The sequence below is a fragment of the Xiphophorus couchianus genome, chromosome 18 (assembly GCF_001444195.1).
Source record: "Xiphophorus couchianus chromosome 18, X_couchianus-1.0, whole genome shotgun sequence".
Classification (NCBI taxonomy): Eukaryota; Metazoa; Chordata; class Actinopteri; order Cyprinodontiformes; family Poeciliidae; genus Xiphophorus; species Xiphophorus couchianus.
Window position 1 is genome coordinate 3,578,758 of NC_040245.1, and position 27,145 is coordinate 3,605,902.

The 27,145-nt window shown below is 39.3% G+C and overlaps 1 protein-coding gene across 7 annotated transcripts in view; it reads left to right on the top strand.

Moving 5' to 3' along the window:
- Positions 1 to 27,145, top strand: part of sptbn4b (spectrin, beta, non-erythrocytic 4b) — a 79,400-nt gene that overhangs the window by 40,939 nt on the left and 11,316 nt on the right. For 4 of the 7 annotated variants that reach the window (XR_003593187.1, XR_003593188.1, XM_027999388.1 and 1 more), the window contains exons 25-38: positions 3,346 to 3,492; positions 11,352 to 11,615; positions 13,109 to 13,333; positions 14,025 to 14,114; positions 15,143 to 15,421; positions 16,295 to 16,425; positions 17,223 to 17,427; positions 20,143 to 20,388; positions 21,525 to 21,659; positions 23,133 to 23,404; positions 23,698 to 23,836; positions 25,032 to 25,116; positions 25,205 to 25,401; positions 26,081 to 26,985. Coding sequence is in view for 5 of the 7 variants with exons in the window: in XM_027999388.1 (XP_027855189.1) it covers positions 3,346 to 3,492; positions 11,352 to 11,615; positions 13,109 to 13,333; positions 14,025 to 14,114; positions 15,143 to 15,421; positions 16,295 to 16,425; positions 17,223 to 17,427; positions 20,143 to 20,388; positions 21,525 to 21,659; positions 23,133 to 23,404; positions 23,698 to 23,836; positions 25,032 to 25,116; positions 25,205 to 25,401; positions 26,081 to 26,985 (3,320 nt within the window). In the remaining 2 variants the exon portion in view is untranslated. Of the gene's footprint in view, positions 1 to 1,309; positions 1,673 to 3,345; positions 3,493 to 11,351; positions 11,616 to 13,108; positions 13,334 to 14,024; positions 14,115 to 15,142; positions 15,422 to 16,294; positions 16,426 to 17,222; positions 17,428 to 20,142; positions 20,389 to 21,524; positions 21,660 to 23,132; positions 23,405 to 23,697; positions 23,837 to 25,031; positions 25,117 to 25,204; positions 25,402 to 26,080; positions 26,986 to 27,145 lie in introns of those variants that run through there. The other 3 variants (XM_027999390.1, XM_027999392.1, XM_027999391.1) reach the window with 2 other exon arrangements.

A 27,145-nucleotide genomic window follows, 5' to 3' on the forward strand; every position in this document is an offset into this window, starting at 1 on the left:
TACTAAGTAGTTGATGAAAAATTATTCATAACAGTGAATTCAGTTCATTGTTTCAGTCCTACTGTAGAATAGCTGAGCCAAAGCTTTAGCAGAAGGAATTGAAAATATTTATTTTTTATCATCTTTTTTCTCTCAATGCTGTTTAAAGCTGCAGGATGTAACTTTTATAAAAAATGTTATTTTTACATATGTTGAAACTGTTGCTATGTTTTATCAGTATGTTATGAGACAGAAAAACTGTGAAAAACTTGAGCGCCTCTCCCTTCTCCTAGTGCTAACTAGAAACAGCCAATCAGAGCCAGGGGGCGGGTCTTAGCGCTGTTAATCACTCCTCAGTTTAGCACAGACTGCCATGAATGCTCTGGTTAGTTAGCATAGCCCTGATAAACTGTCTCTTACAACTGTAAGTCATTTTTTGGTGTTAGCACATTTATCAGCGTACATGAGGTTGATTGACAATGCTAAGACATGCCTCTTGGCTCTGATTGGTTGCTTTTGGTCAGGAGCTGCATTGCTTCAGACGGCAATTGTAGCTCATGGAGGAGGGGAAGGAGGTTGATCTTTTCACACACAGGTTATCAGTAGTTTGCATTTTAATTACAAATCTTTGTCTACTTTCTGCTAATGTCGAAAAATTACAATTTCATAATTGTGGTGTTTCCATTAAATAAAATATTTAATAAAAATCACACGTGATTAAGCTTGTTCACACAGTAAGTAATTAAAATAATGACAGCGACGATGTAAACAGTTACATCAGATGTATTCATAATTCAGCGCTCACCATCTATCAGCCAGTCAGATGGGATGTCGACGGCTTGGAGCGACAAGCCCCGCCTACTTGGGAGCAGCTACATGCTAGTCACTCAATTTTGGGGGAAATTGTAGTCGGCCATTTTGGAGAAGAGCTATGGATTCAAAACCTTGGAATGACACAACTTTTTATGAACTGTGATGTGAGAGCTCTGGTGGAGCAAAAAAACAAAAAAAATTGAAGAAAATCAAAAAACAAAATCATCATCTTACTACCTCTTCTTGTTGTCTTCTTCGTGGTTTTTGCCTGTAGTAACATCCGGCAAAACATGAGGCGAAAAAGTGTTTCGAAATGGCTGAAAAACCACCTCATCCTAACAAAAACTTTTTAAAACAAAAACGTGACTTAAAAAAAATTGCGTGTCTCCATGAAGCGAATCTATTTTGTGGTTAATAGAAACGCAGCCAAACCAACAAACCTGTAAAAAACAGATGATCGGTTCCTGCCGTCCCGGACTGCTCGGTCCTCCCCGCCTCCATCCCACCGAGCATCCGGCTCAGCCACAGACGGAGCGATGCAGGGGAGGGGCTCGGCTCTGTGCCATTTTATTGTTGTTTTTTCTTTTTTGGGAGGAGGGTGTCTCTCTCCTCTCACTCCTCCGTCACTGATCCACCCCCATTCCCGCATCCTCTCCTTTCTGAGCGAATCTTTGGCACCAGAGGAAGGAGGGAGGAAGTCTCTTCACTGCTGGTTTCATTTTCCTCCCAGCTTTTTTTTTTTTTTTTTCCATCTCTGCTCCCGTGTTTCCTGCATAGAGGAGCATCTTTGCATGTCGGCGGAGGAGCGAGGATGCGGACATCGGAGGCTGCAGCCTGCAGCTGCCACTACCCAGCGGGCTGCTGCCGTTAACCGCCGCTGGTAAACCAGATTTCTTCCTCCCGCCTGAGTGAGAGCAGAACGCGGAGATGCTGAGAGTTTTCCGACGGGTTTTTAAATTAAATGTGCCGATCGCAGCCTGAGTGGGAGCGGGGGGGGGGGGGTGTGCTCGGTGATCGAGTCTGCGTAGGTGATGGTGGGTGGGGGGAGATACTGTAAGCTGTTATGCTGCACATGTGAATTCCTGCAGCCATGTTTGTTGTTGCACGTGTGTCAGGCTACATGCGCCGTGCGTCATTAACCGTGACCTTGTATTTCAACTAGAAAAGCCGTAAAAATATGAGGTCAAAATGCAAAAAAAGGTTTAATTTATGCTAACATGAATCTCTTCTGCACGAAATATGTTTAATAATCAATAGTTCCGCTCTGCATCTTTTGATAAGAGTGTTTGATCTTCCAGAAATTTATCTGAGCGTCAATAGCTGCGTTTTCATTGACCAAATAATTATAATAATATTGTTTTACTTGTTATTTAGTGTTTTTATTGACAACATTTTTGTATTTAAGTCATTTTAATTGTGTGATAGCACACATTCTTATAACATCAACATGTTAGTAGCTTATCATGCTAATGACAACCCATACACTAAAGGTAGCATTAGCAGCTAATGCTATAGCACTAGCTACCTTTTATAGCTTAAGGTTGCCTTAATGCTACTAGCTAAGTAGCATTACTTACTTGCCTCGCAGTGTCGTTTCCCATGCTTTCCCGCTCTTTGCAGGCATTAGTCTCTCTGTGTCGTTAAGCAGCGATCGCATTACTTTTTGTAGTATTAGTAGTACAAATGCAGTTCAATTCAAATATACTTCATTGATCCAAAAAAGACATTAAATAAAAAATTCTTATTTGATTTTTTAAATAGTTGCTAACATTAGCAGTTAGCTAAGATTTATATGTAAGCTGAGCTTTACATGCTAAATGTCAACGTTACTCAACATGCTGGTGATAACACGCATCCTACTGGTAGTGTCGACATGCTCGTCACTCATCATGCTAGCGTTAGCCTTAAGCATCACTAACAGTGATGTAATTCAACGAGACATTTTGGGCAAGAGGCAGAGTCACGCTGGGCAGGTCGCCAGTCCATTGCAGGATGTTGGTTTTATATGTTAATATTAATAATAACAAAAAATAGTCACACAATCGACAGTCGCTTGTTGCCACTGGGGCAAACCGGTGAAGACAAAATGGTAAATGGACTGAACTTATATAGCACTTTTCCAGTCATTTGACCAGAGTCACATTCATCCATTCACACTAAGAAACATTTATACGCAGAACAGTAAGCAATTTGCCCAGAGGCACATCGACATGTGGCAGGAGGAAGCTGGAATCGAACCTACAACCTTGCGATTACAAGACAACTCCTCTGCCCACAGAGTCACAGTCGACAACTGGAAGTATAGTTGGAGGCGCTGAAAGTTTTTTAATGACTTACCACATAAATAAACATATTTAGGTGTGATTTTATGATTTTAATTGTGTTTCTTATTTAGTGGAAACGATGCATTTGCAAAGTTGTGTGTGTTTTTTTTTTTTTGTTTGTTTTTTGACATTAGCAGAATATGGACAAAGTTATGGGCACATTTGCAACAGAAGTGCAGCTAACTTCCGGTTCCTCTCCTTCTCCTCCTCTGTCGTCTTCTCTCTCCAGCTGGGGGACTGGGTGTACGAAAAGATGCTGATGGCGAGGGACAGCAGCCGAGACGAGACCCAGAAGCTGCACAAGAAGTGGCAGAAGCACCAGGCTTTCATGGCCGAGCTGGCCCAGAACAAGGAATGGCTGGATAAAATCGAAAAGGTGAGTGCTGCCGTCAGATAATGCAGCTTTCCTGCCTGGAGCGAACGGTTTTTGGGTCACTCCGCTGCTGAGTGCATTCTCCCTCTTCTCAGCGAAAGGAAGTTGGAGCCGTTTTCAGAGAGTTTCTTGTGATTCTTGATCCCACGGAAATATTTCACAACGGAGATTTTTCACTTAGATCTTCATAAGTCATTGCAATGAATGACAATATCTTTGTTTTGAGACAATTTCCCAGTAATATATTGATAATAGCATAATAATAATGCAAGAACACATTCTCAAAGATCAATAAACTTTAAAATCTAGTCAACATTTAACGCTGTAACTAGAATAAATAAACAAAACAGAAACAACAAATAAAATTAATGAAGTCTCTGTAAACAAAATTATACTTCAAAAAAGAATCTAGTTGAGATAAAAACACCAGACTGAAGACTTTTAGCAGCCAGTTTTTGGCAGAAAGAAAGAAACAATAAGAAATGGAAATTATTGAGCTTGTTTTAATTTATCATGCGATTAATTGATTTATTGCAACAGGCCTGAACAACACAGCTGGTCTACAGATAAAACAGACATAAAAACAAAACAACAATTAAATTTTAGTTTTAATTAATATTAAAACTGAGTAAAAAGCCAAAAAAAAAATTAGAAAATATTTTAAAAGAGAAAGACAATCTGTAATGTTCAGTAATGTTTATAATTTTAGTTGAAACGAAAATCTCTCAAAATCAGGGTGTGCCGTGGCGGCGTAGTGGTTAGCGCGACCCATATTTGGAGGCCTTCAGTCCTCAACACGGCCGTCACGGGTTCGACTCCCGGACCCGACGACATTTGCCGCATGTCTTCCCCCCTCTCCTTCCCCGTTTCCTGTCAGCCTACTGTCATATAAGGGACACTAGAGCCCACAAAAGACCCCTGCAGGGGTAAAAAAAAAAAAATCTCTCAAAATCAATATTTTTACTATCCAGTGTTTGATGATATAAATAGAACATGCCTTTCCTCTCCCAACCATCAGGGGGTGCTGCAGCACACTCTGCTTTCTCTGACCCTGTGATTATTTTTCTGGGACACTCAACATAAAAAAACAACCTCCTGGGAGTTTGATGCGAGGTAATTAATCTGGGGAAATGATAGCATGGATGGCATGAAAAAGGAGCAGTTCTGCAAGCAAATGTCACCTTGGCTTGGAGCTTACACATAACACACACACACACATAACACACACACACAAAACGTTTAAAAGTGTACGAATCAAAGAAATGTGGCACAAAGAAACCGATCCGTATGCAGACAGACACAAAGTTCATGCTTAAACTCCTTTTTTTACCTCTTAAAAACTGATGGTTTGGTGTATCACTGATTTATAGAGAAATCCATTATTCTATGGAAGACTGATACTGCCAAAATTTAAATGTAGAGTTAAAACCTCAGGGGTTTTAACTAATTTGATAAAATTCTCTCTTTTTTTTCCGATATCTTGGAAACTAAAGTATCTGTGAGCACGTTTGTTAGCTCCAGAATGGAGCCATTCCAAATATATATTCTCAAAATATATATTGAGAAATGATAATTTCTCGTTATATTTTCTAAAATGTCCAGCCTTATTGTTTTATTTTATGTGAGTTGTCTTTTATGCTGAATATTTTATAGTATAAAGGTTTATTCTTCCTATTCCAGTATGTTTTTATTTTGGGTCCAACTTGTTTTCTTTTCTTACCAGCTTCAGTTAGCATCTTCACAGGAAGCAGACTACTTCGCGGTCGTAACCCGCTACAACCAAAACAAACTCGCTAATCTAGCGTTAGCGGGTGAAATGGCTTGTGGTCTTTAGCCAAAGATTAAAGAGAAGTTCTACAACCACTGAAATCTGATGCTACTCCAGTTTTGTTTCTATTTGGTGAAGAAGGAAGCTGCGCTCAGTGTCTTCAGAGGTTTTTGTGTTATTTCCTTCAGAGGAGCTTGGTGCAGCGCCCTCCACAGGCGAGGAGGGGAACAGGTTGCTCAAAGGGTTTGGTTGGTTTGACTCAGAGAGAAAGAGAACCTCAGCAGCTGGAGATGGTACAGACGTTGAATCGAACCGATTCTACCGGACAATCAGTTGATTTTCATTCAGGAAGTTAAAGCATTTGATACCAAATAAAACAATGACTGATGGATGTTCTGGATCAGTGAGCAGAGGAGACGTGATTCGATGCTCATCATTCACCGTTCCTTGACATGTCGGCTTCTAATGCCTGGGGCAACATGTCTCCTGTTTTATGTGCTTTTGACGGTTGCCTGGCAGCAGCTGGCCAATCAGACCTCTCGCCTCCTTCCTTCCCCTTTCTGCCATGCATGAAGGTCATTCCTCCATCCCGTCTTGTTCCCGCTTCCTGTTCCCTCTGACTCGTTCACTCATCCTCAGTGGTTTCCTTTCAGTTTCCGTTCTAGACTGAGAGCCAGAATCTAAGTAAGATCTGCTTTTGTCGAAGGTTTTCCAACTGCTTGGATTTACTCTGGAGAAGCCTTCAGTCGAAAAACAAAAAACACCCTTTGAGAAATTCCTTTATTGGGCAGTAACAGCCATTAATGTTTATATTTATCTCTGAATATATCGATAGATGTGGTATATTGGAGATTAAATCAGCTCTGCACAGCCAACCGGCAGTCAGAAACTGGAGTTCTGGATGTAAAACTTAAAAATCTGGAAGTATCCGTCAGCTGGACTGGAGGTGCATCTCTGGGAAATGTTTTAATTGTGGGATTTTTTTTCGGCTCATTTTTAGATATTTTTCACTTCAGAAGCCTAACAGTCTTTGGTTGTTCATATTACTGTAGAGTGGTCTGCAAATTTGGGCTTGAAAAGCCAGATATTTCACTCTTTTTTTATTGTTTAAAAGTAGAGCTGAAACGATTAATCGGATCAATCACGATTAATTAGTTATTTTTTGTTATTAAAGTTTTTATTGTTGTTTCAGAACACATACGTACATAAACCCTTCCAACCGCTCTCACAAACAAGCCAAACCAAAATAAAACAAAACAACCAGGTCAGCACATATCAAATCAAAGGTTTCTCAGAAGATTAGCGTATACAAACATCCTCGGTGGTAGCAGGAACAACCACAGTAAACAGAAGTAGCCACTCGTCAGTATTTTCCAAAACAGAGGAGTTTACCTGTCCAGTACTGCAGGAGAGGAAACAGCTCCAGGATTTCCTGAAGTTTTCTGTGTCGTCATATAGCTTGGCCAGCATTTGTTCATATGAAACTATTTCCAACATTAATTCCAACCAGCTTTTAATATTCCAAACAGTTGTAAATTTCCATAGTCTGAGGATTATTCTGTGACCGTCCCCGCCTGCACCACCGTGCTTTGGTGTTTTGATATATTAGGAATCACCGTTTGATTCCCCAAAAAGCACAGTCTTGGTGACATGGTTATCTCCACACCTATCCACTGTCCAACGTGTTTCCAGAATGGAGAAATGCATTTACATTCTCAGATCGCATGTATAAAGTTTCCTGATTCTGTTTTGCATTTCCAGCATAGGTTATTGTTGAGGTGACCCATTCTATGAATCCTGGAGGGGTGAAATAAAATCTAGGTACAATTTTATAGTGCATACATTTTCCTCTAGATTCTTTAATATATTTCACATTAGTTGACATTATCCTAAACCATTCGTCATCACTGAAAATGCAGCCAAGGTCCTCAGATTTTTACATACATCTTTTTGCATAATTATTGAAATAATCAAGTAATTGTTAACTGGTGTACAGAGACTCAAAAAGGTCAATTGCTGAAACACACAGTATATTTATGTTAAGTCCAGCAGAAAGCTTTTTACATGTATAAGTATTTATTTAACTGCAGACGCACCCTCAGGTACAATGTTTATATTCTCATTTTAAAAAAGGAATTCGATTATTTGTTTATTTGCATCTTTTAGTGAATTTTAATATTGCATAAAAAGGCTTAAATGAAAAATCTGCAATATGTGCCAAGTTGTTTCAGATTAGTCGATTAATCGTTAGTGTAATCGATTAATCGTTAGAATAATCGTTGCTTTTCAGCAAAGGTGTTGTTTTATGTATTAATTGTTTTCATGCGAAATGAATCCAGTCTTTCCTTGAGAGAAAACTAAATAAAAGAAAAGGAGATGGTGAAAAGTTTGCCAAATGTGCCATATTGTTAATCTGATTAATCGATAAATCATTAGAATAATTGTTCAATGCAGCCCTATTCAAACCCTGCAAAAATGTTGTTTATTAGCTGCTTTCATGTGACGTAAATCTAGTCTTTCCTTGAGCGAAAACTGAATAAAAGGACAAGAGACGTTGAAGAGGGAGTAAAAGAAGCAAAGCGCCTACAGTAGTAGGTGTTACTGTACTACAGAGATCTGGATCTATAAGCTGACGTTTGCATTGTTCTGAATGCTTAATGCAGTGTTTAATCAATAAATGATGTTCTGTTGCTGCAGAGTGACTGGACTTCCTCAACAAGACGCCAATCTGAATGGGCAGAATTCACAACCCAACATTTTTGTGAACCTGTCTTAATGCAAAATAACAACTTAAGACAGGAGCTAATTTTGTAGCGTTTGTTTCTGTAGTTGAAAAATATAAAAACGACTTTAAGTTTATGTTTTGGCTAAGATAGAAATTACAAAAGTGTTTCTCTCACTGCCTAGGATTGTATTTGGTTTATAAAGGGAGTTGATTTGTTTTGTCTGAAAATTTAAAGTTTAAATCTTGCGTTGCTTCAGGGGAGAGTGATGAAAAGAGAGTTTGCTGCACTTTTAAGCCTAAACCCTTTGGGATTTTGATTCTCGCTCTGCTTGATAATTAGCTGACCTCATTAACTTTAAGAAGGACAAAATCCGCTGCTTCTTACTTCATCTGTTTTCACTCACTTTCTGACATTTTTATTCACTTTCTGTTGTATTTGTTTGTTTATAGAGGTAGCACACAGTCATTAACAAAATAGGTTTCAGACTATTTTTAGAGAAGGTAAATGCATCCTTGCTGCCCGTGTAGGAATTAAGAGAAAACTGCTGATAAAATGCATTTAATTAACTGATCATCGTCCTCGATGTGACCACATTTTCTGAGGTTTTTTTTGTTCTGGAGTGTTCAGGTGTTGGTTACACCATCAGCAAAATCCTTAGAGAATATACCGTCTCTGATGTACATGTGGAAAACTCTGCTAACTGAAGAGCTCCAACTCAGAGACTACAGACTGTAGTTAGCATGCTTAAGGCTGGAAAGGACAATACACAGTGGTGGGAAATGCTAACTGAAAAGTTAGTTGCGCTAACGCTAAAGCACTAATCACAAACATTAGGTATGCTAATGCTACAGCTACACAAACACGGTATTCAGTGGCTCCTCCAGACTAGCCCACAGCAATTAGCAAACACCTGGTGGAACTGCTGAGCTCATTATAGCAGCTACTTCTCAGAGCTATGCTGGTAAAAACATGGCTCCTTTAATAGAGGAGCCATGTTGTGATGACTTCCTCAAGGCAGAGTTTCCGGAAGAATTTTTAAAGAGACGGTATTATCTTCTTCCTAGGCACAAAATGTCATTTTATAGCATAATCAAGTAACTGTTGCATTCAGTTGTTATAAAAATGCTACATATATCAAATATGACTTAAAGAAATTTTACTTCCTGATTTAACGCCTTGAAATTGGGCGCCTGTCTCTTTAAGAAACTCCTGCTCTCTGAAGCTCCACCTACAGGAAGTTATCCCATCATGGCTCCTCTATTAAGCCTTTAACAGCATTTTTACCAGAGTTTCACTGAGAAGCAGCTCCTATAATGAGCTCAGCAGTTCCACCAGGTGTTTGCCAATTGCTGCTAGTTAGTCTCAAGGAGCCAAGTGGGGGAGGAGCTGTGCCTTGAAGGCGGAGCTACATCCAACCGGACGTTTTAGAGCTGAATGGTTGCCATGGAAATTAAAGGATTTCTCAAACATGCATGAAGGAATCCAAGCAAAACTGCAGGTTTGTTTTTGATGAGGGAATAACTTTATAACATGATGTAAAGCTAAAAAAAATTATATTTTACATAATACTTCCCCTTTAAAGAGAGAGAGGCCCAATTTCAAGGCATTAAATTACAAAGTCAGATTTGACATGCAGCATTTTTAAACAACTGAAGTTAACATAGTTGCTTGATTGCGCATGATACCGCTTCTTTAATAGTTTTGTTGTTGCAAAATCAGTTTCCCAGCTCAGTGGGAAACAGACCTGCGTCTCCATAGAAGAGGGTTTTCCTCTTGGCAGTGGGATCTGTGCAGATGATTAGTGCAGCAGAGGCTCCCAGCCTGAGCATGGCAGCTGCAGCAGCAGCAGCTCGGAGCGGTGGGTGAAGCTTCTCCAGCCCACGCTGCGCTCCCACTCACTGCAGCGGATGCCCGTAAAAAACACAACAACGCAATGAAATCTGACCTAACACAGTCACACAGTCACACACAGGGATGTAGTGTGTGTAAATGCAGGTTTACAGTTAAATACATTAACTTTGATGCTCTTTCTGTTGATGTTTCTGTTAATGTCCTCAGATTAAGCACTAATATTATGGCTGAACTGGCTCCTAAAAACATAATTTCCCTGCAGTTGGAGCAGTGCTGTGTGTGGATGTAAGTGATTCAGGCTGGGTGTTGTCCGCTGTGGATGATGAGTCACTGCGCTGGTCTCAATCTACCCCCCTGCTAAGCTCCAAATGTTTAAAAACTCTCTCTTTGAAACTGAAATTGATCAGAAATAATCATTTTAACTTGATTTAAAGGGGAGGTATAATTTATTTTCCAGGCATGTAGAGTGACATTTTACCTCACTGCAAAAACACAAAATCTTACCAAAGTGTTTTTGGTCTAGTTTAAGACAAAACTGACTTATAAGTAACTTTTCAGGAATATATAGTAGCTTGTTTTAAGTCAATAAAACAATAAAACGGAGAAGTTCAATGCAAAAGCAGGAAGTGGATTACAGCGCAGGGCATTCTGGGTAAATAAAACTAAAACAAACAGTAGAAATTGCTAAAAGTCTTTAGCTAAAGACTGAAAGAAATCCACCAGCCGCTAAAATCTGACATTACTCCATTTTTGTTTGCATTTTGTGAAGAAGGAAGTTGCTCTCAGTGTCTTTTTCAGAGGTTTTTGTGTCATTTCCCTCAGTGGTTCTTGGTGTAGCGCCCCCACAGGCGAGGAAGGGAACAGGTTGCTCAAAGGGATTGGATTATTTGACTCAGTGAAGTGTGAAAGTGAAACATAGCAGCTGAAAATGTAACAAATGTTGACATTTTGGTCCTAAATCGAACGGAGTCTACCTGACTGTGAGCTGTGAAAACAGTCTGTCTGATTCTTTTTCATTTAGGTTTTTTTGCTACTTTCTTCTTATTTATGTTCACTTGCCTATGAGTCTGATATATTTTACTTGTTTTACTTTATTTTTAATAATTCTACATACATATACTAGCTGTACTATTAATTATGTAAGAGACTGGAGATATTTTCTTTATTTTTAACACCTTTTTCCCTCTGAAGCTCATATAAAACACATTGGCTCTGCTGGATCGGTCTGAATTAAACAAGTGCAGACGGGTTGAATGAAAAATAAATGAAGTGGAGCAGGTGAATGTAAAGAATGACGGTCCATCTGTTCATCCGATGGGGGTGAAGTTCAAAAGGAGCAGAAATCTGAAAAAGATGAAGGTGATGATGTTGTCTGCACACCATTATGATAAAACACCACAAAGGAAATGTTTGGTGATGTGATGAAATTCAAAAAATTTCCACCCCAGAATGAGTTAAAAATAAACATTTTCTATCTTTATTTCTTTAACACCTCTTTTCGTCTCTTGTCCATCCAGGAAGGGCAGCAGCTGATAAAGGAAAAGCCGGAGCTGAGCCCGGTGGTCCGGAAGAAGCTGGAGGAGATCCGGGAGTGCTGGCTGGACCTGGAGAGCACCACTCAGGCCAAAGCTCGCCAGCTGTTTGAGGCCAACAAGGCGGACCTGCTGGTTCAGAGCTACGAAAGCCTGGACCAGCGGCTGGGGCAGCTGGAGGGGCAGCTGGCCTACGTGGATCAGGGTCAGGACCTCACCACTGTCAACAAGCAGCTCAAGAAGCTACATGTACGTGGAAATTTATGGCTTCCTGCTGACCTTGAAACCAATAATTAACTGGTTTCCATCAGCAGTTAAAGGGGTTTGTTTGTCAGATATTTTTCTAATGAATTAAAAGAACTTTAATTCATTAGAAATACATTTAATTAATGAATTGAAACATTAGATTTAGAAATTAAACACATTCTCAACATGAAGGTAGCTGCACTAACCCTAAAGGACTCATTATAAACATTAATTCTGCTAATGCTAGAGCGCTGTAACACAGTATTTAGCTATAGCTAATGCTAGAGTGCTATAACACAGTATTTAGCTATAGCTAATGCTAGAGTGCTATAACACAGTATTTAGCTATAGCTAATGCTAGAGCGCTATAACACAGTATTTAGCTATAGCTAATGCTAGAGTTCTATAACACTGTATTTAGCTATAGCTAATGCTAGAGCGCTATAACACAGTATTTAGCTATAGCTAATGCTAGAGTTCTATAACACAGTATTTAGCTATAGCTAATGCTAGAGCACTATAACACAGTATTTAGTGGAAGCTAATGCTGGAGCGCTGTAACACAGTATTTAGCTATAGCTAATGCTAGAGCGCTATAACACAGTATTTAGCTATAGCTAATGCTAGAGCGCTATAACACAGTATTTAGCTATAGCTAATGCTAGAGCTCTATAACACAGTATTTAGCTATAGCTAATACTAGAGCGCTATAACACAGTATTTAGCTATAGCTAATGCTAGAGTTCTATAACACAGTATTTAGCTATAGCTAATGCTAGAGCTCTATAACACAGTATTTAGCTATAGCTAATACTAGAGCGCTATAACACAGTATTTAGCTATAGCTAATGCTAGAGTTCTATAACACAGTATTTAGTGGAAGCTAATGCTAAATTGATAAATTGAACCACTTTGTGTCAATGACACATCTGTTACAACATAGTATTCTAGTAACTATATCTAATTACTTTTTAAAAGTAACTTGCGCACACTAATATGTACATGTACGTAGAAATGAAATAATGACAGTGAAATTAGTAGATCTGTTTTTGTCATGCTATCCACATTAACCCTTTTTATTGACTTGTCATTCCTAAACTATTTATATATTTTTAAAGTTCTGTTGGTCCCTGCAGATTTCTCCCACATTGGTTATCTGGAGGCTTTTAAACAGAACTTGCTCTTTCTTTTCTTTATCTTTTCACTTGGTGTCTCCTACTCTGCTGCTTACAGCTTCCTTTGGCACGCCTGCCACTTGCACTGCTTTACACGGCCATCTTAACTCCAAATCTAACTCCATTACCCAGAATCCATCCTGCTAAGTGGTACAGTAACCTTCATCACACCTCATGTCCATCTGCCATTTATCGCTTTGCTGAATTTTGGGCACATTTGTTTTGCATTTTTAGGGAAAAGTGGAACAAAAATGGTACATTTCTTTTAAAATAACAACCATCCTACCGGTCCATCTTCCTCTCCTTCTTCCTCTCTGTCAGACCATGGAGACCCAGATGGAGGAGTGGTATAAGGAGGCGGGGCAGCTCCAGGTCCAGACAGGCTCCATCCCGCAACAGACACAGATCCAGGGCACGGTGGTGGAGCGGCAGGCCGCCGTGGAGACCAGGATGGCCCGACTCATCGAGCCGTTGAAGGAGAGGCGGCGCCTTCTTCTAGCGTCTAAGGAGGTCCATCAAGTTGGGCGAGACCTGGAGGACGAGATTGTGAGTAGGAGACACAGACCAATAAGGACATGGGAACAAAGTTAGGACTGCTACTGCTTCACTGTGTGATTATATTGAGATAATTTCACATTATTATAAACGTTAAACCTTTATCATGACCTTTTCTTTGTAATTTGAGTTTTCTCTATAACGTTCAATATTAAAGGTGACCTGTTATGCTTCTTTAAACAGGTTAGAATAGGTCTACGGCCTATACAAAGCATGTTGACTTTTTTGTACAAAATCATTCTTACAATGAGATTTTATCCAGCTTAGTTCTGCCTTTTTTGAGCTTCTTTCAGAATGAGCTGTTTTAGGGATTCTGTCACTTTCAATCCAAATGAGCTGCTGCTGGCCGCGCCTCCCCAACTTACTATTTACAGATGCATAACTATATAACTATAGGCCTTTGAAAAGCAGAAGTAGAGCCTCCCGCACAAACAACAAGTTTGTTCTTCTGTGGTATTTTCTAGCCGTTACTGTACACTGTACTTGAGTCCTCGACACGGCCGTCGCGGGTTTGATTCCCGGACCCGGCGACATTTGCTGCATGTCTTCCCCCCTTTCCTGTCAGCCTACTTTCATATAAGGGACCCACAAAAGACCCCCTGGAGGGGAGAAAAAAAACGTATAAAAATGTGAATTTTGCATAAAAGTTTTCTTTTATCTTTTTATCTGTTTGTTTCTTTAGTTGTGGGTCCAGGAGCGCCTCCCTCTGGCCATGAACCAGGAGCACGGCTCATCGCTGCAAGCCGTCCAGCAGCTCATGAAGAAGAACCAGGTAAAAAACAGCATCTGTTGTTATTATTTAGACTTCATAGAGTTTTCCCTCCTCATGGATGCATTACCTGTATCTGAAAATATTTCAAAATCTTACTCTTTAATTAATACATCAAATTTTTCATGACATAATTTACTATCACTGAACTAGGCCATTATAGAGTAAATGATGAGCAAATGCACATATTGATATTTATAATTGTATGTTAATTGGAAGGCTGCAATAAGCAATAAATCAATCAATCGCATGATAAATTAAGTCAAACTCAATAATTCTTATTTGCATGATTCAGCAATTTTCTCTTTCCATCCAAAAATTGGATAACAAAATGTGAAGGATAATTTAGTTTATTTATTTTGGATATTTGAAAAGTCTTCCAGTTCATTAGAATGTAAAATTTATTGATCTTTATTCTTGCATCATTATGCCATTACCATCATATTACTTGAAAAATGATCTCAATACAACAATATTATCCTTTATCACAATAACTCCTGGGACAATTTATCGTACAGAAAAAATTTATTAACGTGGAACTCCTACATGTTAGTCATAATGTTCATGATTATTATTTTTCCACTGAATTTAACATTATTGTACATAGTTACAAAAAGCTGAGGTGAAACGTATTTCATTGCATAGCATGATTTATTTGGAGAGAGGAAGTCTTTTATTTTGAAGAATGCTTAACAGGTTTGTCTTTTGTCGCTGTCTTGCCTTCTGTTGTTTTTTGGTTGCTAGGATACGAACAGCGGTTGCCGTCGCTTGTTCAATAAAAACTTAACAGAAAATGTTTAGGAAAAACATCTGAGCCTCCATTCGCCATGTATTAGATGTACAGTAGTTTGCCTAATTTCTGGGTCTAATTTTACAAATTTCTTACATGTTGAATTTATGTCAATGCATCACAAAGTGGGTCTTTGGAAATGCGATTCCTTTTGCTGTAACGTTTTTGTTACACAAATAAAGTTTCTGTTTTCAAACAGATGTATAAATTCTGAAGCAAACAGTTTACTGTGTTGCTGCAGACGCTCCAGAGGGAGCTGGAGGGCCACAGGAGCAGGATAGAAGACGTCCTGGAGAGGGCAGGGATCATCGCCACCATCAGGAGCCCAGAGGCCGACTGCGTCAGGGCGGGCCACGACCAGCTGGCCCAGCTGTGGGCCCTGCTGTGGGCCGAGACGGAGCGCAGGCAGCTGGTTCTGGACGCCATGTACCAAGCCCAGCAGTACTACTTCGACACGGCCGAGGTCGAGGCCTGGCTGAGCGAGCAGGAGCTGCACATGATGAACGAGGAGAAGGGAAAGGTGCTTTACTGGAATACAAATGTTTGAGAGTCAGAAGCTGGATTTCCATTGATCATATGATTGCGTAATTTGACATTTCAAACATAAATTCACTTCATGGAATAATGCTGTTTTGGAAAAAATACGTTTTTTGATAAGTTTTGTGGTTAGGATGAAGTGGGTTTTTTTGGCCGTATCGAAATTGAATTAGTTTGCAAAACTTCAATGGAAAATTTTTTTTTTCACATCAAACAAGTCACATGATCAACTACCAATGTTGCCCCTAGCTGCGTATCCATTGACCTTAAAATTGCACAATTTGGAATTTGCAAAATAAATATCCTTAATGGAAATACGGCAATTGAAAAAACAAATCTAAAGAAACTAAAGTGTTTAGTAAAAACAGGAAGAGTTGTTTTTTTTGCCTATATCGAAATTACTGTATTTATGGAAACACTTTTTTCGCGTCACATGATCACCAACAGGAAGTTACTACTGGCAGAAATGACAAAGAAGACAATCACAGGAAATGGTTGGAGGGTGATGGCGTTGCATGTTTTTTTAATGACGTTCGATTTTAACTTCATTTCTTGGAAACATTAGCAACATTAGCGGAACCTTAACTAAGTTTTGTGCACGCTTGTAAATTTAGTAAAATTGCACAATTTGACATTTAAAAAATAACTTTGCTTAATGGAAATGTGCAGGTTTTTTAATGAATTATCATGTGAACAAATTTAATGGCGTGTGATTTTTAATTGCATTTCCTATTTAATGGAAACGCTGCCGTTGCGAAATTGTGTTTTTTCAAGATTAGCAGAATATAGTCAAAGTTTTACAGCCATTTGTTATGGAAACACAGTTTCTGTGAATAACTCCGTGTTTACACTTCAGGACGAGCCGAGCACGCTGCAGCTGCTGAAGAAACATTTGCTGCTGGAACAAACCATCGAGGATTATGCTGAGACCATCGGCCTGCTGTCGCAGCAATGTCGCCAGCTGCTGGAAATGGGACATCCAGACAGGTGAGCTCCATAACACCTAATCTGACAGATTATCTCCCATCACAACCAGTCAGAGCAGCGACGTCCAAACGTTTAACCGCATGGCCCAAAACTGTCAAGTTGAAAGTAACTGAGGACAGAAAACATTTATATTTTTGCCTCTTTTAATTTGATCTATTTTCCCTTTGTGATCAGTAAATTATTTGTGAATTTAATTGTTATTATTTTATATTTTTTTTGCAAAACATTTTCCCTTTACCTGGACAACTACAAGCAAAACAATATTTTAAAAATAAATATGTAAAAAATAAATAAATGTTATATATGGTATATGTAATGTATCTGTATATAAATTAAATATTTATTCATAAAATAAATATAAAATGTACATATTACATTTATATAAACATGATATAAATTAAAGAAGTTGCATTTCTAAAAATATGTTTTCTGAATTATATTTTTGTCATGAGTAACAATAAGACTTTTGAAAAAACATCGTCTGATTCCAGCAGAAAGGGAGCTTCATGTAATTATTGATCTGTAAATGTCCTAAATATTGACTGTGTTAAACTTTGAATTTTTTTGTGTGTATTCTCAGAACAGGATTCGAGTCGCTCATTATTTGAAAAGCTTCTTGTTTATTTATCTTAATTTATGTTTGCATTGAAATCTTCTCTTGAGTAAAACGTTTTATCGTCCCTATTTACTAAGAAACTGAATCAACATGAAACACGTTGTTTCATATAAGTTTATTCCACTGGACATTAAGGGATTTAAAGTTAGCATCTTTCCTGTCTTTGTGCTTTCGCCCACAGCGAACGGATCAGCAAGCGTCAGTCGCAGATTGACCGTCTGTACGTGTCTCTGAAGGACCTGGTGGAGGAGAGGAAGAGCCGCCTGGAGCAGCAGTACTGGCTGTACCAGCTCAACAGGGAGGTGGACGAGCTGGAGCAGTGGATCGCCCAGAGGGAAGTGGTGGCCAGCTCGCCTGAACTGGGCCAGGACTTTGAGCACGTCTCCGTGAGTTTGCTATTCACAAGTCTGGGGATGAGGCGGACATTTGGAATCTTTTTTTTTTTTATTTGTATATCTTCTGGGCTTTTTCTGCTATTATTTTTGGATACCAAAAACATTTTTAAAAATAGTTGACATGCAGGACTGATTAAAGTTTGCAAAACTAATTTAATTTAACATGCTGATTATTTATTTTAAATATATTGTTTGACAAAATATAATATACTTTCCGACTGGAGGCTGTTTCCTTTTTCCTTTATTTACCATTGGAGAATGGTTAAATTGCCAATGACTGATAACGGCTATCTACACTTAAATGCTGTTATTAACTTTTCCTTTAATTATAACCTTAAGATAATGAGTATCCAGGAATTTTTCACTCAGGTTTCCCGAGGCAAAATCACACCGGAAGTAAAGATGCACTGCTTCGAGTCATAACGGCCTTAACTGTGAAAAGGGTCTATTGTCTCAGAAAGGGAGGGAATCACCATAGCAACCAGTGACTCAGCAGTTTCCTCTGTCACATTTCACCTTTACAAGTTCTTTGAAATTGAGCATTAAAACCTCAAAAAAAGATAAAATAGAATAAAGTTTACTAAAATAAGCCATAGTTGGATGATTTATAAAATAAAATATCATATTATTTGTTGCCGCTGTTTTTTGTATTTAGTTCCCTGTTGGTATCAATATCAGTATCAATATCAGTATCAATATCAGTAGCTTGCTAGTCTGTGTTCAACTGTCTTTATTTATTTGACTATTTCTGTTGTTTCTATAAGTATTTTTGTTTGTTTTATAAATTAGCTTTTAACTTTTTTTATGTTTGTTTAGTTATCAGTCTTTTATTTACTTATTTGTTAATTTATCTGGCAAATTTATGTTTGATCAGTTTTGTTCATCTAGTTTATTATTTTCATATTTAATTTATTGTAAGTTTATTTAGTTATCTCCTTTATTTATTTAATATTTAAGGTAATTTTTATTTGTGTATAATCTGTATAACTATTCATATGCCTTTTAGTTACTTTGGTCATAATCAATGTATTTAATAATTTGGCCAATTTATATTGGCCAAATATAAAAAATTTGTTTGCGATTTTTTTAAGTAATCTAACAGTTTTATTTGTTGTAGCTTATTTAGTTATTCATTATTAGGTTTTTTTATTTCTTGTCTCATGTGACTGTTTGTATATGTGCAACATCTGCATAGTTATTGATCTGGCTTTTAGTTAGTTACTTATTGAGTGAGTTAGTTAGTAATCAATGTATTTACAATATTTTTTTTGTTTAGCTGATTTACATATGACTGTTTGGTTTTTGTTTGCGTTATTTTAGTAATTTATTTGACTCTTATTTGTTGGAAGTTTATTTAGTTATTGTTTGGTTTGTATTTATTTATTAAGTTAGTTAGCTAGTAATCTACTGTAGGTGTCAGTGTATTTGTTTTTTGTTTGCATTATTTTAACTATTTATTTTGACAGTTGTATGTGTTGTATGTTTTATTTATTATTTTGCTTTTATTTATTTGTTAGTTTATTATAAATGGAGTTATTCTACCACTTCTGACATTTGCTGGTACACAGCACTTCGCCACCCATCATGTGAATATGTCATGCTTTGCTTACTTTCTTTCTTAGTCCCAACTTTATATGTCTTGCTATAAAAATAATGAAATGTCCAGTGACGTGCGGTGAGGTTCATAGCTGGTGAGGCACTGACGTCATCAGAATCAGATTTGCAAATAGATGCATAGATTGACAGCAGTTTACAGGTTATGTTTCACTTCTGCATCCTTACACATACAAACTGTAGCTCACAAAACACACATTTCCTTAAAAAACAAAACAAAATAAATGTTATTACTGTCTTACCTAGGGTAAGACAGTAATAACATTAACATTAATAACATTACTGTCTTACCTGCTTCGATTGAAAGTCCACTTGAGAAAACTTTTTTAGTGTTGTAATGTAGTCATCCATGTCGAAAGTCGGGATAAGCGAGAGGAAAAAAATCACTATCTCTATTATAATCTATCGCTGCACTTGACTTGCTTCCCGAATCGTTTAGCCTAGCTCGCTGTCACTTACTCGGCAGTTGAGGAGTGAACAAGACGAACGTCTGGGATCTTGAGCGCCCCCTGCCATGAGGCAAGAGAACTGCCTGCCTCACCACGAACCTGTTCTCTGCCGTTTATAATCGCTCATTACACGAAACACGTTACACAAACACAGTTGGTGACAAAAAGCACTGTACATTATATACATAAGCTAAATTATTGGAAATAAGTTCACATATTAAATTTGTTTAAACCATTTTATTGACGCCGTACAGCAACATGCTCTCTCCGCTTAGCAGCCAGCGCAGAGCCAGGGGTTGCGCAATCCAAGGTGAGGCAGAGCTCGCTGCTGCCTCACCGGCATCGCTTCCAAGCATTTGAATGGGAAAATAAGAAAATTCAGCGATTTTGAACAAATAAAAATCGAAATTGGTGAAGCTACATGAAAAATAAATATTTTTTAGTACAAACCACCGGATGAATATAACAATTTAAATTACTTTATGATTATATATTTTCTTTCTTTCCATGATGGCAGGTGAGGCACTGCCTCACCTGCCTCCCCTGACCGCACGTCACTGGAAATGTCTTAGTTATTTGCTGGAGGTGAACACTAAATGACAAATAAAAACAATAGTTTGTTTCATTTTTGAAATGCTTCCAGGTCCTCCAGGAAAAGTTCACAGAGTTTGCGTCGGAGACAGGAAGTGTGGGACAGGAGCGCGTGACGGCCGTCAATCAGATGGTGGACGAGCTCATCGACTATGGCCACTCTGAGGCCGCCACCATCGCCGAGTGGAAGGACGGGGTCAACGAGGCCTGGGCCGACCTGCTGGAGCTCATGGAGACCCGAGCGCAGATGCTCGCTGCTTCTCACCAGCTGCACAAGTTCTTCTCCGACTGCAAAGAGGTAAAACAAAGACAGTAGCTGAGTTTCCGTTTCAAATCTGTGCAAGTCTTTGTCGATGTTCTCCTAGTGTCAAAACAACACAATTTCATAATTGCTGTGTCTCCATTAAATAAGAAATGTAATTAAAGTCACACGACAACTCATTAAAAATCATGGCAGCTGCATGAGATATATTCATAATTCAGCGTTCATCATCTATCAGCCAATCAGAGGAGACGTTTGCCTCTTATTTAGGTGTGTGAGCGTCAAGCCCCCTGAGTTGTTGGAGCAGATAAGTTTTGGGGAAATTGTAGTCGGCCATTTTATATTAGAACTATGGGTTTAATGTTGGAATGACATAAAAACATCTTTTGAACTTTGTGATGCTGTGAGAGCTCTGGTGGAGCCAGAAAAAACAAAAAGAAATCATCATCCTCCTACAACGTCCTGTCGTATTCTTTGGCGTTTCTCAACAATTTCACATTTTACAAACAAAATCCAAACCCAAATTGACAAAAATGAACTCTGGTCCGCCTACAAACATCGGTCTCGGTTCTGATGAAGTGAACTCCGGTGCAGTTTGAAAGCATATGTGAACGCCAAGCGTACTGGAGACTGCTCCAAAAGCAGGAAGTGGTCTACAGCACAAGGCATTCTGGGTAAATACAACCAAAACAAATGGCTTAGGCTAGCACTAGCGGTAAAAATGGCTCATGGTCTTTTATCAAAGACAAAAGAGAAATCCTACAACTGATAAAAGTTGCCACCACTCCATTTTGTTTACATTTTGTAACGAAGGCAGTTGTGCTCAGTTCTTCTCCAGAGGTTTTCATGTAGTTTCTTTCAGTAGTTCTGTGGACAGCGCCACCACAGGTGAGGAGGGGAACACGTTTTTCAATTAGTTTGGATCTGTTGTCAGTTTGTATTGTGAAAGCGAACCACAGCAGCTGGAAACGTAACAAAAGCTGCAACTTCGGACCAAATCAGTTTGGTTCCCAACCAAACTGATTCTACTGGCTAGATGTGAAAACAGGCTTAATAAAGAATCTTTCTTTTTAAAATTACTGCAAAGCACTCTAATTGTTTGATTCTAAAGTGTATTAGGTCTTTATTATTTTTTCTTTCAGCATATTTACATAATATTTCTTAATTTCCAGATATTGGCCCAGATTGAGGATAAGCACCGGCGGATCCCAGAGGTCCGGGCTCGGCAGGGCAGCACGCCCAACACCAGCACGCTGCAGAGGCTCCTGCAAAGCTTCGAACAGGACATCCAGCTGCTGGTCACTCAGGTACAGCAGACACACGCTGCCTGCTCTGGCATCTATGCGCTCTACATCTGAAAACTGGCGGGAGGTTTTACATCGTTTCTTGTTTGATTTTTTAACCTTGACTTACAGTCCTGTAGAAACGTGAATAGAAAGTCAAAAATTAAAGACAAACTCTTCTCTAAATTTACCAAATTCCAAGGAGAACCTTTTGCAATACTTACACAGATCGACAAAATTATTGGTTCCTGTTCGTTAATGATCAAAAAAGGTCACTGAAATAACCTGAAGTAATAATAGATAAAAAATTACCAAAAATTAACAAATGAAAATCAGACAATGCTTTAGGATAATGGAACAAAAACAACTAATGAAACAAACCTGGACAAAAATAAATGCTGCTATCTCAACTGCAAAACCAAAACATCAAAGTTCTTTTGGTTTAGTTTCTTTATTCACTTGAATTAAGACAAAACCAACTTACAAGTAACTTTGGAGCAAAAAGGAGCTTGTTTTAAGTTAATAGATTCCTTAAAAGTACTACATTATATCACCTTTAACATTTTTCCTTTGTTTTAGGTGAAATAATCTGCCAGTGGAACTAGACATGTTTCATCGATATTAACCAATAATTTATTTAAAATAAACTCCTTCTTGCTCCAAAGTTACTGAAGTTGGTTTTGTCTTAATTCAAGTGAATAAAGAAACTAAACTAGGTAAGATTTTATGTTTTAAACATGTGGTTGAAAAATGTTTGTTTTTGTAACCAAAGACTTCTTGCTTATATATTTTGTTCCTAAAACTGGAAAAATGTTCCTATAAAATCTTTCATTCAGAGATTGTAGCTGTGTCTTTTATGCTACAAATTACTTTGGTACCTCAACAGCACAAATATTACAAGTATTTTTGATTTTTGGTCTAGTTTCTAGTAGAAATATCGTACCACACTTGAAATGAGACAAAACTAACTTACAGGTAACTTTTCAGCAAGAAATATGAGCTTGTTTTAAGTCAATAATTCCTTAATATTGATGGAAAAAGTTCCAGTTCATAATCAACTGTAACTGTGCCGTTACCTAGCAACCGTAGTCCAAGCCCAGCTCGTCTCCTAGCAACCAAGTTCTAGTTCATCTGGCAGGTTTATTCACTTATAAGAAACATTTTTCCCATGTTATCAGTGAAATAAATATATCTTGCTGAAAAGTTACTTTTAAGTTACTTTTGTCTTATTTCAAGTGTAATAAGATATTTGTACTAGAAAGTAGACCAAAGACTAAAAAGACTTTGTGTTTTTACAGTGACGTTTGTTCTGGCCAAACTACCAAATTACTGTGTAAGAACCTGCAGTGCAGAGAAAGTGATTAATTTTCCTGAGCACTAATGGAGAAAGCACAGCTGCTCTGTGCAGAGCCCCAAAATGTCCCGAGCAGCTGCGCTCGCTGCGTCATTCTGATCTTAAACCCGGGCCGTTTACTCATCGCTACGTTATTTCCCCAGGTGCGTCAGCTGCAGGAAAGCGCGGCCCAGCTGAGGACGGTGTACGCAGGCGAGAAGGCCGAAGCCATCGCTTGCCGTGAGCACGAAGTGATGCAGTGCTGGAAGGAGCTGCTGACTTCCTGCGAAGAGTGCCGGCTGCAGATCACCACGGAAACGGACAAGCTGAGGTTCTTCAGCATGGTCCGGGATCAGATCATGTGGATGGAGTCCATCATCTGTCAGATCGGCACCGGGGAGAAACCCAGGTGTGCAGAAAAGTCCAACAGCTGGAGGTTTATTTTCATGATTATTTATGTTTTTTTTAAACATTTATTTAAATATTTATTTTTAAAATATTTATTTTAAAGCTACATTTTTATCAATGTCATTCAGTTGACATGGTGAAAATGTGATTTGGAAAAATAAACACCCATTATTTTCTTTTGTAACTTGATAACTGACCCAAATTATGTTTAAACTGTGATGCAATGTTTAGTTCTGAAGAATATTCAGTTGTCAAAAGGCTTAGAGCAACATGGTGGCCTGTAAATGCAGAGCAGATGTGATGGTTCTGTGGTTCCTGCAGGGACGTGTCGTCGGTGGAGGTGTTGATGAACTACCACCAGAGCCTGAAGAGCGAAGTGGAGGCCCGCAGCCAGAGCACGCTGGAGTGCATCGAAATGGGAAAAATGCTGCTGGCTGCTAGAAACCCTGCAGCTGAAGAGGTGAGATTACATAAAAATAACGCCAGCAGACATCAGTGTTAGGCAAATGATGCAGCGATATCAGACGAGATGTTCATATTCTACAGGAGGCAGATGTGGACAATTCTCACCAGAATTGATCACCGTCACGTTTCAGGCTTCCTACCACATTTTTACAATAGATTTCTGAGTCTTTAGCCCATTCTTAGTTTACAGACTAAACATTTAGCTCCAAACTAAATTTTTATTTTGCAAGCTAAATATTTAGTTTCAATATTAGTAAACTAAATATTTAATAAGCCATATTTAGTTTGCTAACTAAAATTTGATTAGTTATTTCCATAAATATTTAGTATGCAAGTTAACTATTTAGCTCCAAACAAAATATTTAGCTCAGAGCTACCTAAATATTTAAATATTTAATTTGAAGCTAAATATTTAACTAACAAGCTAACTATTTAGTTTGAAGCTAAATAGTAAGTTAGAATTCTAAATACTTAATAACCAAGCAAAATGTTTATCTCCATGAATATTTAGTGTTCATGCTAAATAGTTGAGCATTAGTTAGCTAAATATTTAGCACTGAAGTAGTTAATATTTCATTAGCTCTGAGCTAGCTTAATATTTAAATATTGAGCTTTGAGCTAAATATTTAGCTAGCAAGCTACTTAGTTTGAAGCTAAATATTTAGTAAACAAGTTAAATATTTATCATCATAAATGTTTAGTGTGCAAGCTAACCATTTAGCTCCAAGCTAAATATTTAGCTCTGAGCTAGCTGTATATTTGGCTAACTCAGAGCTAGCGTAATATTTTACCAGCTCTGAACTAGCTAAATCTTTAAAAAATGAGTTTGTACCTAAATATTTGGTTGGCTAATTATGTAGCTTGCTAACTTAATTATTTTGAAATTGTGACATTTATAAATGAATGATGGACATTGTGAAAATCCATCCATCCATTTTCTAACACCCTGGTCCTTAGTGGGGTTGGGAGAGGTGCTGGTGTCTATCTCCAGCTAACGTTCTGGGCGAGAAGCGGGTTCACCCTGGACAGGTCGCCACAGCATTGTGAAAATATGACTGAAAAATGAACTCCCAATTTTTGTGAGAAGCTTATTAATTCCAATTACTGCTGCTAATTAGATTTAATCTGGTGTAAAGCTCAAAAGTGAGCTGTATAGGTTTCTAATTCTGATGTTTGTTTTCAAATTTTAGATCAAGGAGAAGCTAGAAAAGGTGGTTGCGAAGCAGCGTGAGCTTTCAGAGAAGTGGGACAAACACTGGGAGTTCCTCCAGCAACGTGAGCACAAAAAACCCGTCGTAAATGGAGACCTTATCACACTTTCTGTTCTTAAAAGCTCTGCCTGTTCCTTCTGTTTTGCCACCAGTGTTGGAGGTTCACCAGTTCGCCCAGGAGGCGATGGTGGCGGAGGCCTGGCTGACGGCTCAGGAACCGCTGATCAGCAGCAAGGAGCTGGGCGGCAGCGTGGACGAGGTGGAGCAGCTCATACGGCGACACGAAGCCTTCCGGAAAGCCGCCGCCACCTGGGAGGAGAGATTCAGCTCGCTGCGGCGTCTCACTACGGTAAAACCCGCCGTGAACACCGAGTCGGTCCAAAATACTGAAACTGCTTATGAGCTAGGAAGTTTACATATTAACTTATTATTTAGCTCTGAGCGTTTAGTTTGACTATTAAATATTTAGGTAGATACATAGTTTGAAAAACGCAAAATTTATCCCTTGCTACTTAAATATTTACCTAAAAAAACATATTCAGCTTCAAAATAAATGTCTTAGCTCTGATCTAAATATGTTTTTTCTTGAAGGTAAATATTTTGTATCTTCAAACTATACATTTAACTATATACAGCAAGCTACGTATTTAGACTGAACCTAAATATTTTGTTTCAAACTAGACATTTAAGATGGTAACTAAATATTTACCCTCAGACTAAATATTTAGTTTAAAACTGTAACATTTATAAAAGATATTTGTTGAAAATATGACTGAAAAATGAATACGTTTTTTTTACGACAGACTATATAACCTGAATTTAGTTCATTTTGACTGTAAACTACATTTATTGTTGCTTCAGTGAAATATCAGAACCTTGATATTTGAACCTTGTGGAGTTTCCTATTTTTCTCTCTAAAAAAATTATTTATTTTTTTTTCCACAGGAGGAAATTTTATATGTTTTTATTTCACAAACAACAACGTGAAGCTTCATTTTACTTCCAAACTTGTTTTTTACCTTTTCCAGGTGGAAAAGTTGAGAGCGGAGCAGAGCAAGCTGCCGCCGACGCCGCTGCTGGGCCGTAAAGTCTTCCTGGACCCTCAGGACGCGGCGCCGGGCCCGGCTACGCTGCCCCGCCTCCCCGTCTCCCCCGTCATGAGGCAGACCATCTACGAGCAGAACGAAGCCACCACACCGCCGTCCCCCTCGCCCGCCACGCCCACGCCGTCCCCGTCGGCGGCCGCCCGCCGGCTCGCCTCCGCCGTCGTCAACAGCTCCGGCTACCGGCACGGCGGCATGGTGGCCGTCCAGCCGGCCGCTTCATCCATCGCCTCCGTCGCCACGGCGGCCATGTTGGTTTCGGCCAATCAGATGCGGGAAAGCGCCAGCACGGCGAAGGAACAGGCGACGAAAGCCATGAGCTACCTGCAGCCGGAGGCAAAGACGTCACCGTATCTACGGCAACCGAAGATCAAACACTTGGACGACGCGGTGACGCCGCTGATCGTGGCGAGCCGCCTGGAGCGAGGGAGAGAGCGAGGGAGGGAGAGAGAGGAGCGCGCGGAGGTGGCGGTGATGGCGGAGGTGGTGCTCCAGGAACCGGGCCGGGAGCGGCTGCACAGCGAGCCCACCAGGGGGCCCCGTGGGTCCAGAACCGACCCGCTGGGCCGCGCCGAGCCGCAGGTCCAGGCATACCAGCGGCAGCTGTCCAGCGAGCAGCTGATCCAGGCGCGGCGCGACGAGCTGCCGCAGGAAGTCTGGAGGGAGCAGGCGGGACGGCGCGACAGGCGGACGCTGGAGCGGCAGACGTCCAGCGAACAGGAAGGACACGAAGGCCGGCGGAGAGAGAGAGAGCGCCACCGAGTGGAGAGGCAGGAGTCCAGCGACAATGACGTGGGGAGGGAGCAATCCGACCGACGCTCCACTGGAGGGTGAGACAAAAAAAAAAACCTCAGAGAGCCAGACTCTACAGCAGGGGCGTTAAACTCCAGTCCTGTAGGGCCGCCGTCCTGCAACGTTTAGATGTGCCTCTGCTGCACCACCTGAATAGAATAATTAGGTCATTAAGGCTTGGAGAACTGATCTACACCA